General features: G+C 41.2%; 1 protein-coding gene across 3 annotated transcripts in view; it reads right to left on the bottom strand.

The window, feature by feature from the left end:
- The window catches only part of Mcf2l2 (MCF.2 cell line derived transforming sequence-like 2), a 213,837-nt gene that overhangs the window by 56,826 nt on the left and 132,335 nt on the right, over positions 1-24,676 (bottom strand). For all 3 annotated transcript variants that reach the window (XM_090342731.1, XM_090342741.1, XM_090342725.1), the window contains 3 exons: positions 6,802-6,868; positions 5,673-5,788; positions 4,602-4,671 (listed from right to left, as the gene is read on the bottom strand). In XM_090342731.1, coding sequence (XP_090198857.1) covers positions 4,602-4,671; positions 5,673-5,788; positions 6,802-6,868 — 253 coding nt within the window. The remainder of the gene's footprint in view (positions 1-4,601; positions 4,672-5,672; positions 5,789-6,801; positions 6,869-24,676) is intronic.

A 24,676-nucleotide genomic window follows, 5' to 3' on the forward strand; every position in this document is an offset into this window, starting at 1 on the left:
AAAAATGGGGTGCTGGGGACATGGCTCAAGTGGTAGAGTACTTCCTTGTACATGAGGTCCTGGGTTTAGTCATATCTATCCTATCTATCCTTCTGATGTGTCATGTACTATGCTAAGTACATTTATTTAACTTGGTGGCTCACACAGCACAGTAGCCTGTTGTCTGTAGGGATCTTTCCTGTTGCACTGGAGGTCAGGCTTATAAATCACTCTAAACATTGAGATTGTCTCACTGATCTTTGGTCTGGCTGCTAATAGCACTCAGATACCATGAGCTCTGAAAAAGAGTCCAGGGTTTCACTGATATCATCAAATTATCAGAAATGAAAGGAGGCTTTTGACACTTTGCCTCCACACAGCACCACATCCTCATAAGCCAACCACTTTATCCTGACTTCTGGTAATTAGGGAAACCTTGACCAACCAACAGACCAATAGACCTACCATTCAACCAACTAATGAAAACCCTTGGTCCTGATTCTGTCCTTTGAACAACTCAGAATGTTGTGGACCCTCAAGTACCAAAACACAATGATTGACCTAAATCATTCTTGTGTATGTGCATGTGCATTCACACCTGCACTTGATGCTTGAGGTCAGGGTCTTGCACTCTCACTTGGCTTTCTGACTCATTGCTGGATCTCTATCACTTAGGCCTCACTTCCACTTCCACTTCCAGCTTTTTGGTAGCTAAATGGAGATAAGAATCCCATGGAGTTTTCTGTCCAGGCTGGCTTTGTATCTTGGTCCTCAGATCTTAGCTTTCTTAGTAGGTAGGACCGAATGCATAAGCTACCAATGCTTGGCACAACAGTATTCTTTTTTTTTCTAATTTTTTTTATTGTAATTAGTAAAAGGGTTACATGATATTTGCCAGATAGAAGGTGCATTAATTCACATACATTGATACCCTTTCACATGTCTTGGTACCCGTTTCCCTCCCCCCCCCACCCCCACAACAGTATTCTTATATTGGCCAAGAGTCCAGGAATCCCTCAAGAAAGGATGAGCATGAACCAGCCACAAATGAAAGTGCCTTATGAACCACATCGTTTTTATGGTATCCAGGGGGCCATAAAATTATTATCAATAAATCATTCACACAGGGAGCCATAAGGGGTTATGGTTAAGACTTGATGCTATTAGTGATAGGTAGATGGTCCAGGTTCAGTCTTTGACTTTACCAATGATAAATATATAGGCAATTTGCCAGTTCCCTAACCTTCTTTAACATCAATTCCATCCTGTCCTCTGTTAAACAGGCTTATAACAATAGTCAACTCCTTGAAGGGGTAGAAACACAACAAATGCCCACTTATACCCAGAGTACTAAGTATAAGGGATGCTGATCAAATACTTTTGTAGATCCTTCAGTATGCATTCATTCATTGATTTCCCACAATGCATTGGTGCCATTCAATCCAGCTTCCTCCCCTGGGGGAAAGTGAGATTCCGAGGATTATTTCAGGCCATATACATAGCAAGTGGCTCTGCTTAGAAGACAAGTTCCATTTCCTGAGTCCCACCAGAGTGCTCTTTCCATTGGACCTTGTGAGTTCTCAGAGTAACTGGAATCTAGCAGGCCTCTGACAAACACTCTCTGCAGAGCAGTGTTTTGGAGGAGAACCTTACTAGCTACAATGGATGATAGAAGCTAAGGAAAAATACCTGGCCAAGAAAATAGGTTCAAATTCACTGCCCTTTAAGCAAATATTATTGAGATAGATAAACTGCTCTGTGGTCAAGGGCCATTACCCAAACATGCCCAGATTCTTCTGAAAAGCCAGGGTGATTGGATGATCATGGCTTTTCATTGGTTTGATTTTATCCCAGAGAATAACTTTGGACACGATAAAGTTTATGACTCAAATTTTTTAATCTCTAACAGTATAAATCATTTGGGATTAGATATGAGGTTTGTACTTTTGGTGGGTGATTTCCAAGGTTCCTCCAAACATAAGGGGCAATGAAGTGTTTAGTCAGCAATTCCTTCATCATTCCCTCATGGTTCAACAATTTTTGATAATATCCATTATTCCTTCCAACAGTAATTTGGCTTTTTTCCCATTCAAAAGTTTCATCTTTGTGAGAATGACATAGTCATAAACAACTTCTGAGTGCCAAAGCTAGATTTCCCATCAGAGGATTTGTAAGTATCAAAGTAAAGAATAGTATAAAATACTAATAGTGTCCATTCAAAGGAAAGAACCAGATGGTGTATAAAACAGTATATACTATGTCTTCAGCTCTGGCACTTGGAAAGCCTCTGTCGAAGCTGAGGCAAAAAGACGTACAGAGACAATGGAGACTCCAGTTTCTTCATTTGGTCAAATACTCTGGAACCTGGGAGTTTTTGCTTGCTTGCCTTCACTTTACCATGAGTATTTACCGAATTTTTCTCTATATATCAGTCACACATTAGGTATTTAATTTTTTTGAAGTTGTAGCCAGGCACCAGTGGCTCCAGCTTGCAATCCTAGATATCCAAGAGGTTGGAATCTAGAAGACTGCAGTTAGAAGCCAGCCTGGGCAGAAAACTTTGTGAGATTCCATCCCCAAAAGCCAGGCTAGAGGCATGGCTTAAGTGGTAGAGCGCCAACCAGACAAGGAAACCAACCAAGTGAGAAGTCCTGAGTACCAGAAAAAAATTAAATTGCTTCTCTCTTGCCTTGGGTTCACCGAAAGAAAATGAGAATTAAGACTCATTAGGAGAGAGGAAAGTGGGAAGGATTGAGAAAGTGGAGGAGGCTGTGTGCAGCAGTACACACCTGTAATCCAGCTCCACGGGAGGCAAAAAAGGAAGATGGAGATTTAAGGACAGCTCCTACTCCCCCAGAAAAATGTTTTCAAGGCCTGATCAAGCTCAGCATGGGAGTCCACATCTAAAATCCCAGTGACTTAAAAGACATATGTAAGAGAATCACAATCCCCTGGGCCAAAGCACAAGATTATATAAGAAAAATAAACTAAAGCAAAAAAGAATGAAGATGTGGCTCAAGTTGGTAGAGAGGTCTTCTTGAATTTATATTCCAGTACTGCAAGAAAGAAAAGGAAGAAGGAAAGAAAGAGAGAAAGAAGGAAAGAAGGAAGGAAGGAAGGAAGGAAGGAAGGAAGGAAGGAAGGAAGGAAGGAAGGAAGGAAGGAAGGAAGGAAGGGAGGAAGGGAGGGAGGGAGGGAGGGAGGGAAGTCAAGACATCAGGGTGATTGGCATGGTTGCCATAAGAAACAAAATGTAGGGAATTGCTTCATCACACTTCCTTATGTCATCCTCCACTGTCCCAGCAAAGGAGTGGAGAACTGAGCAGGCCAAAAGGGAAGGAGGTCCGGATAGTGAACAGATAGTTGGAGATAATTTGTTGTAAGACAGGAAGTTCATAAATTGGGTGCTATACATAAGAAAGAGTACCAATTTTAAAACCATCGAACTTCTAATCATTCTCTATGTTGTAAAATAAGAAAATGAAAGAAAATGTATTTTCTGAAGATTTTTAGTTTACGTCTTGTCTTGAGAACATGATTGCAACTTCAGTGTGAAGCCTGATACATGCTGTAAGATTTTTGCCCTCAAATCCAGTTTCACAGTTTAGGAGGAAAACCCTCTACTCCGGGGACCAATCCATGAGCTCTGTAGGAAGCCATGTTGGCAGTTCTCTCCTTTCAGTGTGAGCTCCATCAAACTGGACTCAGTCTCCCACTGGATCCAATGAAGTCAAGTTGCGAGGCCACCCTTGCAATACAAGGCTGTATCCTTGTGTTGCACTCAAAGGGCAGATAGATTGGCATTGTTAGCAAATTTCCAGTGCACAGAATAGTATTTTTAATGAAGTGTAGCCATAATCTCCACTATTTATTAATCTTAAAATTGAAAGTTGGGCTGGATGCTGGTGGCTCATATCTATAATCCTAGTTACTCAGGAGGCTGAGATCTGGGGATCAAGATTCAAAGCCAGCCTGGGCAGAAAAGAGGCTCTTTTCTGTGAGACTCTTAATGTCTACTTAATCATTGAAGAGCTAGAAGTAGAAGTGTAGCTCAAGTGATAGCATATCAACTTTGAGCAAAGAATGTCAAGTGACAGTGTGAGTCCTGAGTTCATGTCTCCAGTCCTGGCAAAAACAAAAACAAATTGAAAGTTCGTTCCCTGTGACTAGTCTCTTCATACACCTCTTCTCAGTCTCTACCAACAATCAGCCTTTTATTCTCTGCCACACACACACACACACACACACACACACAGAGCCATGTGAGGCAGTCACTTACTATATAGAGATATATAGGTATATATGTATACATTTATACATAGAGAGATATGTATATATGTGTATACATGTATACACATATATAGGTATATATGTATACATAGAGAGATATGTATATATGTGTATACATGTATACACATATATACATATATGTATACATATATATGTATTAAATCAAATTATATTGTACAGCTTTAATGTGAGTCAATAAAGTAGGTGGGGACAAGGAAAACTGAGAGATTTTCTGACCTTTAGTGTTTCTGTGTACCCTGGCTATTTACAGAAAAATAAAGGCTCGAGTTCAATTTCGTAGTCACGCTGGTTAATTGGAAACACAGACTTACTCTTTTGAGAAAACAACATGCTAGCATTTCAGGGTTTTCAGCACACTTTTCCAATTCTTTTAGGAAAATCCTAAGGAAAGAAAAGCACAATAATATCTTGATTTTTACACGGGTGGGGTTAGGTTTTTTTTTTTTAAAGTAAAATCAGATAAGGTCTTATGAAGTGCCTAAGGAAAATGCTTTTTTCTTTTTTTCAGGCTTTCTTGCTCCTGCTAATCTGCATATTTAGGGGTCAACGTGTCATCCTAGGCTCTACTACCATGAGCAGGAAACACCCCACAGCTGTTTGGGTCTGCCTGCAAGTTAGCACGGACAGGTGGGTCCCCTGAGACCCACCCATTCCTCTACAGTACAGTTGTGTCACGAGGAGCAGCCATTGCTGCTACTGCTGCTTTTGTTCATACCACTGAGAGCTTATAACACACTAGGCATAAGCTAAGTGCTTCATGGCTTCCATGAACACCTCATTTAATCCTCCACCAATCCTTGCAATATACGTGTCCTAAGTGTAAAGCCTGAGGCTCAAAGAAACTGAATTATTTCCATAAATGGGACTTCGGTTTTGGGTCTGATCAGAGGATGAGGGATGGAGGTTAGGAAACAACTGCAGTCAATTCCTTCCTTCCCACTCTGTTCTAGAACTCAATAACCCAGCAGTCCTGCATGAAAAGGGACAAATTGTCCAACCACTTATTTGGAAACTCAGCCAATGATAAGAAGTACGTGAACCTACATCTCAGTCTCATTTGCATTACCAACACTAAACCCAGTGAGTGCACGGAAGAGGTGCCCGATAAATATTGAGGCATGAGTAAATAGACAAGTGAAGGAACACACAAACCAATTCAACACTGATGGATGACTCTGAGTGCTTGTCTGATGTGACTTTTCCCTTCTGTTCTCCTCTCATCCTCTTCCCACCCCAACCCAAGTCACCAACTTTTTACAATGTTTGCTTAAGCCTGAACATATCTCAACACTTTAATGCCCAAATTCCACCAGGCTGATTTTACTCTGTTCTTGCCTTTCACTTTTCCTGATGACATCCATTATTTCCTGATGATGACATACCTGTTATGAAATTCATAAAGTTCTTTAATATTCCCAAAGAGAATGTCCTTATTATTCTGAAGAACATCTGGAATTAGATGTTTTAGCCAAATAAAATCCATGGGAGTGATATATCCCTGTGGAGGTAGAAACGGGGCAAGTTGAACAGTTGATATACAGCAGTGATTTGTTAATTACTCAAGAACCAAAACTGTAACAGGAGTAATTTTATATGCATAATTTTTTCCTTAAGATTATTCTCTTTATGGGGCTGGGAGTTTGGCCTAGTGGTAGAGTGCTTGCCTAGCATGCACGAAGACCCGGGTTCGATTCCTTGGTACCACATACATAGAAAAAAGCCAGAAGTGGTGCTAAGGCTCAAGTGGTAGAGCTCTAGCCTTCAGAAAGTCCAAGGACAGTGCTCAGGCCCTGAGCTCAAGCCCAGGACTGGCAAAAAAAAAAAAAAGATTATTCTCTTTGGAAAACAGAATATTTTCATTCTTAAGGGAAAAAAGCTTAAAAATGAGTAAGTTAGGGCCAGGAGTTTGGCTTAGTGGTAGAGCGCTTGCCTAGCATGCACAAAGCCCTGAGTTCGATTCCTTTGTGTCACATACATAGAAAAACTGGAAGTGTCACCGTGGCTCAAGTGGCAGAGCACTAGCCTTGAGCAGAAAGTGTCCAAGGACAGTGCCCAGGCCCTGAGTTCAAGCCCCAGACTTGCAAAACAACAACAACAAAAAAAAATGAGTAAGTTAGATGGTGGGGGAATGATGGAAGGGATGTCTCTGATGAAGAGCTATTGTACACATAAATTAACATTTTAAATGGAAATCTCCTTGTACAATTATTTGAAGAAGATAATAAAATGAGAAAAATGTGAATCTTCTTTTATTAAGCACCAAAAACAATTTATATTATAGTATCTTTAGTTGACAAGCAAATAGTGAAACTTCTTGGACATTGCTGGAACCAACTCAAAACCTTTGGAGTTATTTGATTACATGGATCAAGAGCCATTAAAATATTTATTTCTACTGGAGAGATACTCTTGATATCATAAGACTTGTAACTTGGGTGGAAATTCTAGAGACATACTGCAACTATTCAAGTTTGGATGTTTAACCACCCTCCAAATCCACATTCTACTTACATCAATTATGCTCTTAATTTCTTTTATATAAACCTCTTCTGTCTCAATCAGTTCACGTACAATTCGTCTGAATCACAGCAGCCAGAGGATGAGAATTTGAAAAAGATAGAAGAGAGTTCTTTTAGGTTTTGCTTAGGAAAATGATCATCAGTACCATTCCCCTTGGCCTAGTTAAGTTCTGATCAATTCATTTTGTTGCCTCGAATGTTCAAGGCCCAGCATCTCACAAAAGCACACTCTGTTCACCTTGGTGATATCTAGAGATCATAAGATTGAATGAGTCCGTCAGTATAGTCTGTCCTCTGGATGGTCGATATTGCATTGAGGTGAGAAGGTAGACACTGAAATCAGAAATACCACGTAATGATCACTGGTCAAGTAAGATGGCTGTGCTTTAGGTATGGAAAGGTTCATGTATTAGATGTGCCCAAGTAGGAATACTATGTTGGGAGGCAACGAAACTCTAGGAGGTGGACTCTAGCAGGAGGAAGTTAAGTCACTGGGAAAATGCTTTTGAAGGTTATATCCGATCCCCAGTTCCTTTCTCTCTACTTCCTGTCCACGTGGAGGTGAGCAGCTTTCTCTACACATTCCTGCTGCCATGCTGTTCTGCCTTACCATGGGCCAAGAGTCAAAGAATGAAATTTCTGAAACCATGAGCCAAAGTAAGTCCTACTTCCTTTACAGTTATTTTTGCCAGGTATCTAATCAAAGCAGTGAGAAAAGTCAGCCTGAACCCCACACTGCAATACGGTTTTCTAATGGTCATTCTAATCTACTTTTTCATGGCTTGCCTCGAATTGGGCCTGTTATGATCACAGATAGCTCTGGCCTTGAACTCGGGTCCTAGGATCTGTCTCTGAGCTCTTTCACTCAAGACTAGACTGCCACTGCAGCCACACTTCACTTTCGGCTTTTTATTGTTAATAAGAGGTAATAGTCTTACAAACTTTCCTACAGAGGCTACCTTGATCCTCAGATCTCAGCCTCTTGAGTAGCAAGGATAAGAGTTGTAAGCCACTGACCCGCTGGTGCCCAGTTTTCCTTTTTTTTAAAGATAATTGAATTCTTTTTTTTTTTTTTTTTGCATTTCCTAGGGCTTGAACTCAGGGCCTGAGCACTGTCCTTGGACTTTCTCAAGGCTAGAGCTCTACCACTTGAGCCACAGCACCACTTCTAGATTTTTCTATGTATGTGGTAGCGAGGAATCAAAACCCAGGTCTTCATGCATACTAGGCAAACACTCTACCACTAGGCCAAACTTCCAGCCCCAACATAATTCTTTTTATAACGATCTTCAAATAGTTGTACAAAGAGGTTTTATTTTACATGACCATTTATGTGTACAATGCATTCTTTGATCCATTCATTGGTTGTAGGGCATCTGGCCTGATTCTATACTTTGGCTATAGTGAATAGTGCTAGAATAAATACAGGTATACAGGTGCTTTCATTGTATCTTGACTTGCAGTCTTTCAGATAAAAGTCCAAGAGTAGACTCATTGGATCACAACATAGTTTCATTTTTAGTTTTTGGAAGAATCTCCAAACTGACTTCCATCATCACCCTCTTTCAGTGTCACCCTTCAATCATTCTTCTCCTCTCACCTAGTCCATCCCCACCCATCTCAAGTTTCCTAGTTCTGTGTCCACATAATTGAGTAGTATGACTGCATTCACCCATCATTCCACTTTCCATTCATCTGATCCCCTCCATCTTGTCCCACTCCCTCAAACAGGCATGCTACAGGTTCCCAAAATATTTTGTTAAATTGTCTGTTGATTGTCCAAAGGGCTTACTCATGAAAAACCACCTCTGCATATACCTTACATATATGCTTTACCTTCATCCGTTTCATTATGTCTATATTCATATTGCCTTGAATGTATTTTCATATATGTTTATATTTTAAATATAACTTCTTTAATTCTTTTTTTCTTTTATTTATTTTTTATTGTAATTAGTAAAAGGGTTACATGATATTTGCCAGATAGAAGGTGCATTAATTCACATACATTGATACCCTTTCACATGTCTTGGTACCCATTTCCCTCCCCCCCCACCCCCCACCCGTCTTGGTTTTCCCCCCTTCCCTATCAAATTTCAAATATCCAAATACAAATAAATTCAATATATCAGATAACAAAGTGAGATACTATACCAATATGAGATAACCAAGGGACAGCAAAGGAGATGAGAGACAACATAGTACATTAAGGACAACAATCATTCATTATATGGCTTTTGTTTCAATATCCTGGAGGTCCTTTCGATTAGCTTCACATTATATGGCCTTATGTATCAAGATTTTGCTCTATTGCAGATCTCTGCTAGTAGAGCCCAAGGTTTCTACTGATTATGACGAATGAGGGAAACCATTGAGCCTGAGTTCCTTTGAGTCTGGCTTACTTCACTTAATATGATTTTTTTCTAAGTCTTTCCATTTCCTAACAAATGGGGCGATGTCATTCTTTCTGACAGCAGCATAGAATTCCATTGTGTACAAATACCACAACTTGTTGATCCACTCATCAACTGAGGGACATCTAGGTTGGTTCCATATCTTTGCTATGGTGAATAGTGCTGCAATGAACATTGTTGTGCTAGTGGATTTAGTATGTCCTTGTTTCTGGATGGTTGGGTAAATGCCAAGTAGTGGAATTGCTGGGTCATAGGGGAGTTCTATGTTTAGCCTTTGAGGCACTGACACACTGCTTTCCATAGTGGTTGAACGAGTTTGCACTCCCACCAACAGTGTAGTAGTGATCCCTCAACTTCTTTAATTCTAACTATCAAAGAAAACATGTGTCTTTTTTCTTTGAGCCTTACTTCACTCAACTATTTTTTTCACATATATCCATTTCCCTACTAATGGTATAATTTTCTTCCTGATGGATGAATAAAATTCCATTGCATATATATATATAATTTTCTTGATTTATTCATTAGACGAAAAGCACTTGACCTGCTTCCATAATTTGGCTACGTGAATAGTGTTGCAATGTACAGGGACTTCTGTTTTATCTTGACTTACAATCTTTCAGATAAACACTCAAGAGTGATATTGCTAGATTATAAGGAAATTTGACTTTCAGTTTTTAAGGAATTTCCATACTGACTTCCATAGTGGTTGCATTAATTTACATTCCTTCCAGCAGTATATTAGGGTTCATTTTTCCCATAATCCTTCCCAATAATCTGTTATTGTTCATACTCTTGATGATAGTCATTCTGATTGGAGATAGAATCTCAATGCTGTTATGATTCATGTATTTCTTTTCTTCTGAGAACTGTCTATTTTCTTCTTTACCCATTAATTGACTGAATGGTTATTCTTTGGGGTTTGGGTTTTTTTTTTTTTAGCTCCTTTTATATTCTAGTACTTAGACCCTTGTTAGCTATATAATTAAAAATGATCTTCAGCTCTCGTGGCTATCTTTTTTACTTCATTATACCCCCCCCTCTTTCTCCCTCTCTCCCTCCCTCCTTCCCCCCATCCAGTGTGTGTGTGTGTGTGTGTGTGTGTGTGTGTGTGTGTGTGAGTGTGTACATGTGCGCTGATACTGGGGCATAAACTTAAGGCCTTGAACTTGCACTTGGATTTTTCCACTCAAGGCTGGCCTTCTACCACTTGAGTCATACCTCCATCCCCAGCATTTGGCCAGTTGATTGGAGATAAAGCCTTTTGAGTCTGTCTGCCTAGGTTTGTGTCAAACTGTGATCCTCAAATATCAGCTTCCTGAGTAGCTTAGATTAGAGGCTTACCCGCCCCCGCCCCGCGGCCGCTAGTGCTAGTGATTATATCTTTTACTGTGCAGAAACGTTTTGTTTTGGTGCAATTTCACTTGTTAGTGCTCCGGAATTCCATCCAGAAAGATTCTGTTTGTGCTAATAAGCTCCAGTATTTTCTCTACTCTTTCTTGTTGTTGAGCTGCACTGAAAAGTCATGAAGATTCAAAACACTGAAGAATTAGTACAGGTGACAGTCTTCCTGACTGGCTTCAGAATTCAAAGAGCCAGGAGACAAGGATGTTGGCAGCCTCCAGAAGCTGAGTTGCCCTCAGGGACAGTCATCAAGAAAGAAAGCAATTCTGTTCTGCAATTGTAAGAAATCCTACAATAAGCATATGATTTTAGAAGAGGATCCAGGGGTCGACCTGAGCTGACAGCCAGTCAACAATTTGACTTTACCTTTATGATGATCTCAGCAGTAAATATCCTGCTGTTCATACATATCTATCCCAAGGAAACTCTCAGCTAATCTGCCAGGTGACCAGCAAACAAAAGCAATCTCTTAGTATAATTAATGAGAGAGAGAGAGAGAGAGAGAGAGAGAGAGAGAGAGAGAGAGAGAGAGAGAGAGAGAGAGAGAGAGAGAGAGAGAGAGAGAGAGAGAGAGGGGGAGGGAGGGAGGGAGGGAGGGAGGGAGGGAGGGAGGGAGAGGGAGGGAAGGAGGGAGGGAGGGAGGGAGGGAGAGGGAGAGAGAGAGAGAAAGAGGGACAGAGAGACAGACACAGACAGAGAGTGGGGAGGGAGGGAGAGAGGAAGGGAGGGGCTCTGTGGCACAGGTGAGGGATGGGGAGTAGATGAAGATAAATATGGTCAAAGTAGTTGGTTTGCATGTATGAAAATAGAGCAATGAAACTTGTTTATAGAGAGAATGAGTTTGACCAAGAAGCATTACATACATGTGTAGAAATGTCATAATGAAATATCTTATACAACAAATTAATTTAAAATTCTAAAAATGCTCTATTTAAATAAAGAATATATATACATATATATATAAAGAAAACCAATGATTTGGGGGCCAGTCCCTGCATCTGTCCAAGAGAGACTGTTTTCTTTCTGTCCTTTAGACTATGTGGCCACACTTAAGTTTTCTTTTAGGGTTCCAAGAGGGTAAGTGTTTACACAAGTGTTCATGTGTATCATATGTACATTTACAGCTTCCTGTGAACTGCTGGTGGGGTTCTGTATAAAATGGAAGCCTATCTCAGATTTATTTGCCTCTTATAAAGATGAATAAATAACTAACAGAAAGAAAAATAAGGGAGAAAACATAAATAAGAAATCCATACAAATATATAAATGACTGAAGTTTTTTGAAAAAGATGCCTTCAGACTAACAAAGGCATATTCAAAAAAGAAGGAATAATTTTCATCTATAAGGATAAAAGAAATTTCAAATCCAAAGTAAAACTAGTTGCTGAGAATATATAAATGTTCAGAGACAATAGTTGTGGAAGCATAAATTCATGAAGTTTTTTGAAGATAAGCTGAAAATACCTCATCATAATTTAAATAACCTCCCTGGGGCTGAATGTATGAATCAATGATACATGCCTTGCTGTGCACAAGAACCTGAGCTTAATTCTCAGCAACATTAACAAGTACAAAGACAGAAACAACCAAGAAACACTCCATAGTCCTTGATTCAATCATTTTAGAATTAGGATAATAGCATTAAAAGGATAATCAGATATAAACTGGATAATATATACTCATAAGTTAAACTGAACTATAATGGTTCAGTTGAGTACTAGTGGCTCACACCTGCTATCCTAGCTACTCAGAAGACTGAGATCTGAATGAAAATCACAGTTTAAAGCCATTTTGGGCAAGAAGTCCTTGAGACTCTCGAAAACAACAACAATAACAAAGAAAAGAAGAGGCAGCTTTAACAAACCCTTCTATACATTACCCTGACAATAAAATGCAAGAAGGAAAGAAGAAGAAGAAGAAGAAGAAAAAGAAGAAGAAGAAGAAGAAGAAGAAGAAGAAGAAGAAGAAGAAGAAGAAGAAGAAGAAGAAGAGGAGGAGGAGGAGGAGGAGGAGGAGGAGGAGGAGGAGGAGGAGGTGGAGGTGGGGGGGGAGGAGGTGGAGGGGGGAGGGGGAGGAGGAGGAGGGGAGGGGGAGGAGGAGGAGGGGAGGGGGAGGTGGTGGGGGAGGAGGAGGAGGGGGAGGAGGAAGAACAAGAAGCAGCAGCAGCAATAAATTGAGCCTTGGCTTAAGGGGTAGAGCATTAGCCTTGAAGCAATAAAGCTCAAGGACAGCACCCGGGCTGTGAGTTCAAGCTCCAAGACAGGCATGTGCACATACACGTACACATGCACATGCACAAGCGCGGACACACACACACACACACACACACACACACACACACACACACAAAGTTGTTCCTATAACTATCAGCAAAATCATGCTTTGAAAATATATGCCAAAAAAAAAACAAACCCAAAACCCTGAAGACAACAGCAATTGCTTTAAGTGGAACTGAAAGTTGGATTATGGGGAAGGAGAATTTTGAAAGTTGTACTTAACCCCTTTCCTCAATGTTTGGCTTTTTTTATTTTTACAGAAACAAAACACATACTGCTTTTATAATCTTAATAGTGGTTCTCATTTTTTTATGTTAACTGGGCACCAGTGACTCATGACTGTAACCCTAGCTACTCAGGAGGCTGAGATCTGAAAACTGCAGTTCAAAGCCAGTCTGGGCATGACAGCCTATGAGATTCTTAATGCCAATTAAACAGCAAAAAAAAAAACCCCAGAAGTAGACCTATAGCTTAAGTGACGGAGTACCATCTTTGAACAAAAAGTAAGGGACAGTATCCAGGCCCAAGCTCAAGTCCCAGCACCCACAGAAAACAACGAAACCACAGAAAGATTATTATTAAAGGCAGTGACATGTAAGCTTCATTTGAGAAATATGAAGCATAAGGCATGCAATTTAAATATTTTGTAATTGCACAGTTGTCTGAATATATTTCTGAATAGCTTTGCATAAAGTATTTGCATCATTAGGAGTTACTGCAGAGAACTCTAAAGACACTAAGAAGTGTCCTTTAGATCAAACATAGCTAGAAAGTCACTAAGAGGTTCTCGTGTTTTTAAGAAGCATTAGGAACAACGAGAGGTACTGTGTAAGAAGGAAAAACAGGCCTCCATACCAACTGTTTCTGTGAACCATGGCTTCAAGCAGGACCTCAGCACAGTTCAGCATTCACAGAAAGCCAGAATACAACCGGCCTCTTATGCCTGCACCCAGCACTAAGCTGAAGAATTTGGCAAGTGAGCTTAAGGCTGTATTGCTGGTGAGGTGAGGCAGAAAAGAGAAATAATTCAGTGCTGGGCAGAAATAAATCTTACTGTCCAACAATTACATAAGAACTTAGAGAGTCAGTGTTGGTGACTCACATCTATACCCTTAGCTACTCAGGAGGCTGAGATCTGAAAATCATGGTTCAAAGCCAGCCTGGGCAGAAAAGACTCTTATCTTCATTTAACTGTCATATAGTAGGAAGTGGAAGTATAATGATCTTGTTGGCTTTGAGTGAAAAAGCCAAGTGAGAACCAGAGACCCTGAGTTTAAGCCCCAGAATGAGCAAGCACACACACACACACACACACACACACACACACACGCACGCACGCACGCGCATGCATGCACTTGCGCGTGCGCGCGTGTTTGAATTCAGAGGTAAACACATTTGGTTTGGTTCATGCTTCATAATCCCGTAATACTTGGGGCGTTGAGATCAGGATGATCTCAAAGCCAGACTTTGCAAAATTAAAGAAGATTCTCATCCAAACAACAATGGACAACCCCGGTGTAGTTTACATATACCTGTCAACCCAGGTATGCAGAGATTAGAAGGACAAGAGTCCAAGCCAACCTGGGTGAAATATGAGACCCTACTTGAAAAATAACTAAATCACAAAGGCCTGGGTTCATGGTTCAAGTAGTAGGATCCCTACCTAGCACGCATGAGGCCCTGAATTCAAACACTAGTGCTGAAAACCAAAACATCTGAAGTCAGTTTTCTAGGCTTCCTTTCCTCTTTGTCCCTCACACTGTCACTCTAACATCTTTGTCTGCCTCTCAAACCTGGGGCAAGCCCAAACCCAAGTTGTCACTGGGCTTTGTCTTTATATGGATGCCTCTTCTTACATACCTCAACCTCAGTGAGTGGAGATGGAATTCTGCAATGGAAATACTATGGATATTAGTAGAACTCCCATTTTCTAATGTTCTAAAACACATTTGATGTTCTAACACCTCCTCCCTGCCCTCATCCTAACCTTCTGTCATTTCATCCATCACCAGTCTTCCTGAACTCATTGCTTCTTCACTTTTCTTGCGCCACCAGATCTCTCCATGGAAATATTAACTTCTCTCACAAAAAGAATACATGCCTCACAACCCACAGTTGCCTCTGATCTCCCCTTTCCCACCAGTTTACATTTTTTAGCCAGTTGTGGGACTTGAACTCAGGACTTGGCCATTGTCCCTGAGCTCTTCTGCTCAAGGCTAGTGCTTTGAGCCACAACACCACTTCTAGTTTTCTGGTGATTAATTGGAGATCAGAGTCTCATGGATTTTCCTCTCCTGGCTGGCCTCAAACCACAATGCTCACATCTCAGTAGCTAAGATTAGAGGTGTGAGCCACTGGTGGCCAGCTCTCTCACCAATTTACTTTAAAGACCACCAAGATGTGCCCTTTCTAAAGCTCCCATTCCATCATGCATCATTTGCTCTCTTCAAGAACTTTCACATCCAAGTTACTTCCTGGATTTGAAGACCCTTTATGAACGTGACAAGAATCTTCTAAGTGGAGCACATGTGGCTCATGCCTGTAATCCTAGCTATTTAGAAGGCTGAGATCTGAGGAGCACAGTTTGAAGCCAACCTAAGCAGAAAAATCCCTGACTCTTATCTCCAATAAGCCAGCAAAAGAGTCAGAAGTAGAAGTGGGGTAAGAGCTTCAGCTTTGAGTGGAAAAGTTAAGGAAGAGTCTGAAGCCCTGAGTCTGAGACCCTGAGTACCAACACACAAATTCTCTCTCTCTCTCTCTCTCTCTCTCTCTCTCTCTCTCTCTCTCTCTCTCTCTCTCTCTCTCTCTCTCTCTCTCTCTCTCTCTCACTTTCTGTAAAGGCATATCTGAGTTCACTCGCTCAGAATGGGAATGGAAACCACTAGTGAAACTGTAATTTTTATAAGCATTCTGGATGGATCAAAGCAGATGGTGCCTGGTCATCTCAGTGACAATGATTGGTCAGCAACTTTTAGATGACCCCTTGCCCCTTCAGATAGGCAGGCAAAGGTTATCACCATTTTCTACTTCCTTTCAAATTCTAAGCATCCTTGAAAACTCTTAACAACTTCAGGTAAAACCTGAATCTTATTCTTATTTCAAACCTACATCAATACATTCATTTATCAAACATTTATTAACTCTTTCCACACACACTATGGTCAACATTTGGAATGGAGAAATGCATAATAACCCCGACCTTAGTAAAGCTCAATAGTGGCAAGAAAATGAATGGTTACAGGGAGGTAACAGGTACAAACTTGTGGCATCTAATCAAATCAAGACTGGGAGAAATATGGAAAACTTCGAATTGAGCAAACTTTGAACAGTTGTGTGTGTGTGTGTGTGTGTGTGTGTGTGTGTTTCTCAGAATTAAACATAGAGCTTTTGACACAGTATTAGGCAAGTACTACTCTTATCTATATTATCACCTCTAAGAAGATATGCACCTATGTATACATGTGTATATGCATATATACATATATGTAAACATGTATATATACATATGTGTGTGTATTTTGTGTGGGGCTTGAAGTCAGTGCCTTAGCTTTTTGGCACACAGCTGGAACTTGACTCAGCTACACTTCTGGCTTTTTTGCTGGTTAATTGGAGATAACCGCCTCATGGAACTGTGATCTTCATCCTCTTGTGTAGCTCGATTTAAGAGGTGAGCCGCTGTGATTCTCAGATCTCTGCTTAGCATCTGGCTTCATTGTTTGTAAAGTAAATAAGGCTGTGAAGGAGAGGTAACAGTGTCTAGAGTATTAAGTACTGGTAAATTCTCTGAGGAGGATAGGATAACTGCTTAATAAATCCATAAAATGCTAATATCAGATATACCTTTAATGATAATCTATTTCATTCCTTTATGTGGTAGATGAAAAAATAATCCTAAACATACAAACAAAAAAGCAGAAACCCAGAATCATTAAAGTCACCTGGGCTTTGTCAGAGCAAGGGTTATTCCTAACCTTTTTGGTGTATGCTTAGGGTGCATCTATGAAATGTTTACTGCTTGCTAAATAAGACCCGTGTGGCCCACCCCTGTAATCCTAGCTACTCAGAAGGCTGAGATCTGAAGATCACAATTCAAAGCCAGCCCAAGCATAAAAGTCTGTGAGACTCTTTATCTCCATTTAAACACCAGAAAACTGGAAGTGGTGCTGTGGTTTAAGGAGCAGAGCTCTAGCCTTGAGCTGAAGAGCTCAAGGACAGCACCCAGGCCCAGAGTTCAAGTCCCACAACTGATTAAAAAAAAAAAAGATGTTTATGGTGTTACAAAAATACTAGGGATCAGAAACTGGGGTTACAGTTCTATTTAGATTCCTAACATATAGGATGGTTGCTTCTTTCCCTAGGCTTTCAGTTTCTTTATGTGTCCAGGACAACCTTCCTGGTTGGGAGGTGCAGATCCTTGTCCAAAAATGTTACGATTTCTAATAAAATCTGTTAAATGATCTTTGGTAAAATGACTCTTACTTTTCATTTCTCCCAAGAAACAAAGCAAAGATTCTAAGACATTTCTTTCTTTGCAAAAAGGAAGTAAAGGTCCTAAGACATTTCTTTCTTTGCAACTTGATTAACTAAGTTAATGTGCAACTGGAGTGTTAACTGAGGCCACCAAGAAGCAGAGGGGTGGAGGAGGTCTTGGAGGAGGTAAAATCTGACTGTCCCTGGGAGAGGTGCCAAGTTTGAGCAGGAAGAAGGGATCAAGCTCTAGGAATAGGCAGAGAGATACCATAGGGCTTCAGTCCTAACTACATGGGAAGTCCTTATCTGACGTAGGCTGCCAGCCACAGGAATTGAATGCAGACCGTGGGAAGTTGAGGTAGCCTCCCAGGACAAGGAGACAGGACAGGCGACACAGGCTCGGTGCCTACCCCTAGGGGAGGTGTAGAAGATGAATTAGGCCCAGACAAGCAGGGCAGATAAGTGTCCAGAAACATGTGCTTGTAATCACAGAATAAGGCCCAAGGGCTCAGGGTTAGGGAAACCTGTTCTTAGTTTTACATCTTTCTTTGTTTCCATGAGATGTCTGTGGTTACATAATAAATTCCTAGAACTGCAATGGTAACAACACAAAGCACTGCAGCCCTGCACAATGACCACCTTGAGGCTAATTTTATTTTATTTATTTTTGCCATTTCCAAGGATACTTTATTCATAATAAAAGCTCAGATGGATGGGAACACTTTTCTTGCTCGGGTGGTACTGATTCTCCCTCTGTTCCTCCTCAGGCATGTTGTGTCTGTTTGTATATATTAGCCTGAATTGGCATAAACTCACAAGCTCGTTAACATTAAAGGAAATTAACTCAAGGAAAAGATGGGGCATAAGTTATCATGAATATTTATCTGGATGAATGCTGTTTGATGAATAGCTGTATCACCTTAACAAATAATGAGATATGCACATAGCACTTTTAAAGAGAGGGTTTGGATGAAAACACAATGCCTTCATTCCTAATTCAAATAGTTTTTCCAGGTGCATAGTGTCTCAGAAATCATGAAGATTTTTTTAAGTTGTGTTCAAACAGATAGTCATTTAAATGACATTAGGTATATAAGTCAGTAGTATTAAATACACCTAAAATATTGTGCTATCATCGTAATCCCCATTTCTGAAACTTTTTCATAATTCCCAAATGAAATTTAAAATAAAAATTTGGGTATATTGTATTAGGGCTTAAACTCAGGACTTCATGTTCTTGCTTGACTTTTTAGCTCAAGGCTGGCACTTTACCACTTAAGCCACAGCTCCACTCCTAGCCTTTTCCTAGTTAATTGGAAATGAGAGTCTTATGAACTTTTCTGCTCCAACTGGCTTTGAATCATGAATCGTATGATCATGTGTAGCTACATTACAGGACTGAGCTACCAGGATGTGGCTCAAACTGAAATTCTGTACACATGAAATACAACCTCCCCATTCTCCATCTCTACCCAGCCCTTTGTAATAGGCATTCTACCTTCTGTCTCCATGTAGTATACTATTGTATGTAGCTTGTTACAACTGGAACTATAAGATATTTGTTTGGGGGTATCTGGCTTATTTCATGCAGCATTTTGTTTTCCAGGTTCATTTATATCGTCCCATGTACCAATATCTACATGATGCTATATATTATTTACTCATCCATCTGTCCATGGAGAAAGGTTTGCTCCGATGAACCAGTGAGTTGGGTGAGTGTTAGTTTTCATCTTTGTGTGTTTACTAGAAGTGGGATTACTGGATCATAAGGCATTTCCTTTCTTCTTTGCTTCTTTTCTCTTTTCTTTTCTTTGTGCTGGTCCTAGGTCTTGAACTCATGGCCCAGGCCCTGTCCCTTAGCTTTCTCACTAAAGGCTGGTGCTCAACTGCTTAAGCTATAGCTCCACTTCCAGCTTTTTTCTATATGTGGTACTGAGGAATCAAACTCAGATATTCGTGCATGCGAGGCAAACACTCTACTACTAGGCCAAATTCCTGGTCCATTTGTTTTTTACTTGGGATTAGACTCAGGGCCTTCATATTTGCTAGGAAGCTGCCATATCACCTGAGCCAAGTGCTTTGTGAGATTTTTTTTGTCAGTCCCGGAGCTTGAATTCAGAGTCTGAGCACTGTCCTTGGCCTTTCTCAAGGCTAGAGCTCTGCCACTTGAGCCATAGCAACATTTCCAGCTTTTTCTAAGTATGTGGTACCCAGGAATTGAACCTGGATCTTTGGGCGTGCCAGGCAAGCACTCCACCATCTCCCAGTCTATTGTTAACTTTTTTGAGGAATGTCCATACCATCTTGGCATAGCTGCTTTACTATTTGACATTATCACCAACAGCATACAAGGGTTCCAGTTTCTTCACAAATTCCTCCGTGCTTCTTTCCTTTCTTTTTTTTTAATGCAATAGTTGTCCTAACCCATATGAAGTATGGCTTTATAAAAAGTATGTGTTATGTTACTTAATCTGTTAAACATCTGACAAGGAACTCCCCCAGGGCAACTGAACTGTCTCACTTGTCTTTATCCGTAGGATCTTACATTATAAGCAGGTACACCTTTAATAAATGATAGCCAAACAGATGTTAGAGTTACAAAACAGATACCAATTCTGTGAGGAGAAGTAGGAACAAATTGCTATTCTCAATTCACAGAAGAGGAAGTTGGCACTCACAGCATTATCAGAATTAACTAAGGACAAATTGCTAAAGGACTTCCAACAAAGATCTGATCTAGGCATCTAGCTCCAAGCTTCATGACAAGGATAGTTATGCCAAGGGAGGGTTCAGTCACTGAATTAGGTGCCATCTTCCCTATCTCTGCAGCAAAGCTCTGTAAGACACAGATAGGACATGCACAGCAGGGACTCAGGTGAATAGGTTGGCTCAGATATTCATCTAGAGGATGATAGGTCAAACCCACAATCTGAAAAAATCAGATATTGTATGGAGGATTTCCAGTATAAGGAGACTTATGGATTGCAGCTAAGAGCACCATTATTTCTTCAGTTCACAGGAAGAGGAAGAACTGGTAAGAATGCTAACAAAATTATCTTTGCAACCCATATAATTTTCAGAAAAGAAATAGGGAAGTAATTCCTAAGCCTCCACCTCATGAAAATGGGAACTTTATTGCAAAAAGGAAATTATGAATGGGGCACATATGTATGAAATTTTCACAGTCAAAAAATATTGAGTGGAGGCAGGTAATCCCTTTGCCTTATGCTTTGGGCAGTTAGTTCCTCATCAGCATCTATGCTATTACTTTACTCATTTCTCTCTTGTAAAAAGATTATTAATTTATTTCACTAATATCTCTCTAAGAAACTTCTCTCTCTTTCTGGAATGTTTTACCTTTAAATTTACAAGATCAGTTGGGTGTTAATATGAGGCTTGCTTTAGATTAACAAAGACTTGCTCACAAAACATACATGAAGTGCACACGATTTTAGACTGGACTTTGGACCTGGCTTCTGAACTGTTCTTGTAAGACAATGCATACTTGTGTGCTGGTGGCTCACACCTGTAATCCTAATTACTTAGGAGACTGAGGTCTTTCCAATAAACTCTTATCTCCAATTAACCAGCAAAAAGCCAGAAGAGGTGTGGCGACTTCTAAGTTTTAATTAGATATTCTACTTAGGGCGATGCTTTGAAGGGCTCAAACTCAAGTTTCATGTTCACTCTGCTTTCTTGCTTATGGCTAGCACTCTGCTACTTGAATCATACTTCCAGCCCAGCATTTTGTTCTAGATACAGTTTAGTGGACTTTTCTATCCTAGCTGGCTTCAAATCAAGCTCTCCCAGGCCTCCGCCTCCTGAGTGTCTAGAATGATAGCACTGGTTCTCCAAGGCTTATTATTAAACTGCCTTTTGAAATTGGGTGGTTTAAATGGGACCTGAATCACATTCACTCTATAAGGCAGGAATGAGCACTTATTAAAGCATAACAAGAAAAGAGAGATGTTGCTCAGGATAGAGTATGCGCACAGGCTCTGAGTTTGAGCTTGAGCATCTTAAAGGAGGGGAAAATACATGATTATGCTTCAGTTCTTTCACTGCCAGCTCAACTAAACTTAGGTCCAAAATTCCCAACACAAGCTGGGCATGGTGGCACAAAGCCTGTAATCCCAGATACACAGAAGACAGAGACAGGGGATCACCCACCTATACCAGACAAGCCAAGTTAGCCCAACAACTTATCTGGAAAACAACCTTAAAAAAACAAAGTAAAAGGTCTGAGGGCATGCCTTAAGTAGTAGAGATAATAAATTCAGCTCCCCTTTCTGCTTAAGAAATAATTATAATAAATCCCAACACAGAGACTCAAATACTTGGTTCTTGGCTTGCACAAGTCCTCCATACCATCGTCAATAACTGTTTTCCAAGCACCTCCATTGGAATTCTTCCTTCCTTTCCCCTGTCCCACTCCATCACAGGACCCAATCTGCTTTTGCTCAGTTTATACAAGATAGCTGTGGTGAGGCTGAGGGTCAAATGTCTTGCAAGGCAAAAATGCTCGTTAGAAAGCATTTGAGATTGCCTTGCTGGTCACCCATCACTCAGGATGCATGTGCCCTGCTGAGTGGGACAAAGGTGTCACTGTCAGAAGGGCTGTCTGAGCATCTGCAGCATCGTGGGCAGGGGGTTGAGCCAACCTTGCCCACCAGCTAAAGCCTGTCCTATCCACAGCCCAGCTCTGCTGCATCAAAGAGGTTCTCAGCAAGCAGAGCCTGACCCTTCCAGACGATCCAGTCTCTGTGGGGTCCTACTGAGTGCTGATGCCACTAAGAGATGTCCTTGGGCTAGCACTGTGGATCATGCCAGTAATCCTAGCTACTCAAGAGGCTGAGATCTGAGAAATGCCCAGGCAAGAAATTCCATGAGACTCTTATCTCCAATTGAAACACCCAAAAGCCAGAAGTGGAGGAGTGGCACAAGTGGTAGAGTGCTAGCCTGGAGAATACCTAGGCCCCGAGTTCAAGCCCCAGAACTGGCACAAAAAGAGAAAGAGATACCTTGTGTAGTGGCAGGAAGGAGAGGATCAGTCTTAGGGGGACTGGAACAAAGGTTCTTAGAATGGCCTGTGGTGAGGGCCTCTGGATGCTACCCTTCATGTTGTTTTGCAACCTGGGTGTACCTAATATAGTTTCGTCCAAGTACCAAGGTTCTGGAATGCAGAAACATCAAGATGGTGCCAATCCACAGAAGTGATGATGAACGCTATAGGAGAGGGGCTGGCATACCTAGTGTCAGCTTCAGGCCTGGTGGCAGTGGATAAAAGTACACTGGGGCCATTGTGCTATGGAGGGGCTTCTTGGAAGAGAAGATTGAACAAGGTACAAGCTTTTAGCTCTTAATACAGTGTGTGGCCATTCTGTACAAGCAAGGCATTGTGGGGGCTCTTCAGAGATGAACAGGATGTGGTCTCCACCTCAGGGGTCTGCAGCTTTTTAAACTAGTCAGAAGACCAGATCCACAGATCATCTGTAGTATAGATTCTATACTGTACAGAATGCTACAGGTGGTTACTGATGCATAATAATGATGAGTCCACTAGAGAGAAGAAAGAGGATTCTGGCCTCTGAGGCTTTCACATCCTATCTAGTCTCTGTGTCCTCTAGTACCTCTAGACCTGCTACCTGAAGACTGCTATGATCACTGAAGTGTGTGCACAGTACAGGGCTCAGAATCTGGGCTAGAGACGCATATTGAGTTAAGAGGCCATGGTGGAGGTGGGTGGCAAGGAGAAGGTATGGAAGCTAAGAGCAAGCAGGGTGGGAAGGCGAGGGGTAGAAGAGGAGAGATGCCAGTCTCCAGTAGCTCATTCTTGTAACCCCACTACCTCAAGACATTGAGATGTGAAGATTATGGCTTGGGGCCAGCATGGGCAGGAAAATCTGAGAGACTCTTCTCTGTAATTAGCCAGCAAAAGGCAGGAAGTGGAGCTGTGGGTCAAGTGGCAGAACACTACCTTGCATGAAAAAGCTAAGGGATAGGGCCTGGGCTCAGTGTTTAAGCCCCAGTTCCAGCATTAGTAAGCCAATAGAAAAGGAGGCCAGTCCTTGCAAGAAGGCTGGCTAGTTTCAGAATCTGGAGTTTGTGGCATCTGAAGTCATAGGACAGGGTTTGTGTAGGGCCTGGTCTGACAATCCATGCAGAGCAATCGAAGCTGAACAGTGGAGCCTGCCACCAGACTGACATCAATCAGTTGTGTTAGTATGTCTACCAGTTAGTACGCCTGCTCTGCCTTTCAGGAGTTCAGCCAACGCGTAGGATGTCTTCAACTCAGGGAGCAGTGCTCTCTGCCACATTCCACTGCACACTCTGCTCCACAGCCCCATTATCTGGTCCCCACCCTGATCTGCTCTACCTTATCTGTCTTTAACCTATAAATACCAGCTCTTTTCACTTTTCCATGTATCCTCTACAGTTTCCCTTTCTTTGTCTAGCATTTTCTGTAGTTCTTTAGTTTTCTGTGAAGGATGTTCCCAGCAGTGGGATTCCAAAGTCATTTACAAGTGGAATCCCAGGGCTGTCTGCTCACAAGCAGCACCAGCACGTGAAGAGAGGTGAAGACACTTGCCCGGCCCCCTTCTTCAGAAGCATTGCTCTCATTTACTTTCACTTCCTGTTCGTCAAGCTTCATGCACTGCAATAAAGGCAAGAGTGCCATGCCATGGAATCTCTGAGATGTGGGAGGAAGTTAGTCTGCTTTAGGAAACCTTCCCACATTGACAAAGAGACTTCCTTTTCTTTTTTTCTGCTTCGTTGTGTTATGAGTGTGCATGTGAGGACCTTCTGGGTCACTTTCCTTTCCCAACTTGCATCTTTCAGTCTCTACCTCGAGAAACCCTGTCTTCTCATCCATCTGGAGACTCGCTTGTGAAATCATTTATCTGTTATGTTTCTCTGTACATAGAATGAGGCAACATATAGCTTTTGTATGTGCCAATCCGTATCAGTTTTGGGTTCAGTTGTACATTTTATGGTTTTGTTTCATTTATTCCTGCATTAGGAACTTACAAATTCTGACACTGAGCCTAGGGTTTTTTCTTTTTAAATGTTGATACTGGGGCTTGAACTCAGGGCCTTGTATTCTCCCTTGGCTTTTTTTCTGCTCAAGGATGGTGCTGTCCCACTTGAGCTAAAACTCTGCTTCTGACTTTTGGTTAGTTAACTGGAAATAGGAGGCTCATGGATTTGCCTGGGCTGGCTTTGAACATCAATCCTCAGACTAAAGCCTACCAAGCAGCTTGCTAGCTACTTGCTAGTGTATAAAATTCTGATTACAGTCAGA

Source organism: Megascapheus bottae, chromosome 1 (assembly GCF_031878675.1).
Source record: "Megascapheus bottae isolate mThoBot1 chromosome 1, mThoBot2.hap1, whole genome shotgun sequence".
Lineage (NCBI taxonomy): Eukaryota > Metazoa > Chordata > Mammalia > Rodentia > Geomyidae > Megascapheus > Megascapheus bottae.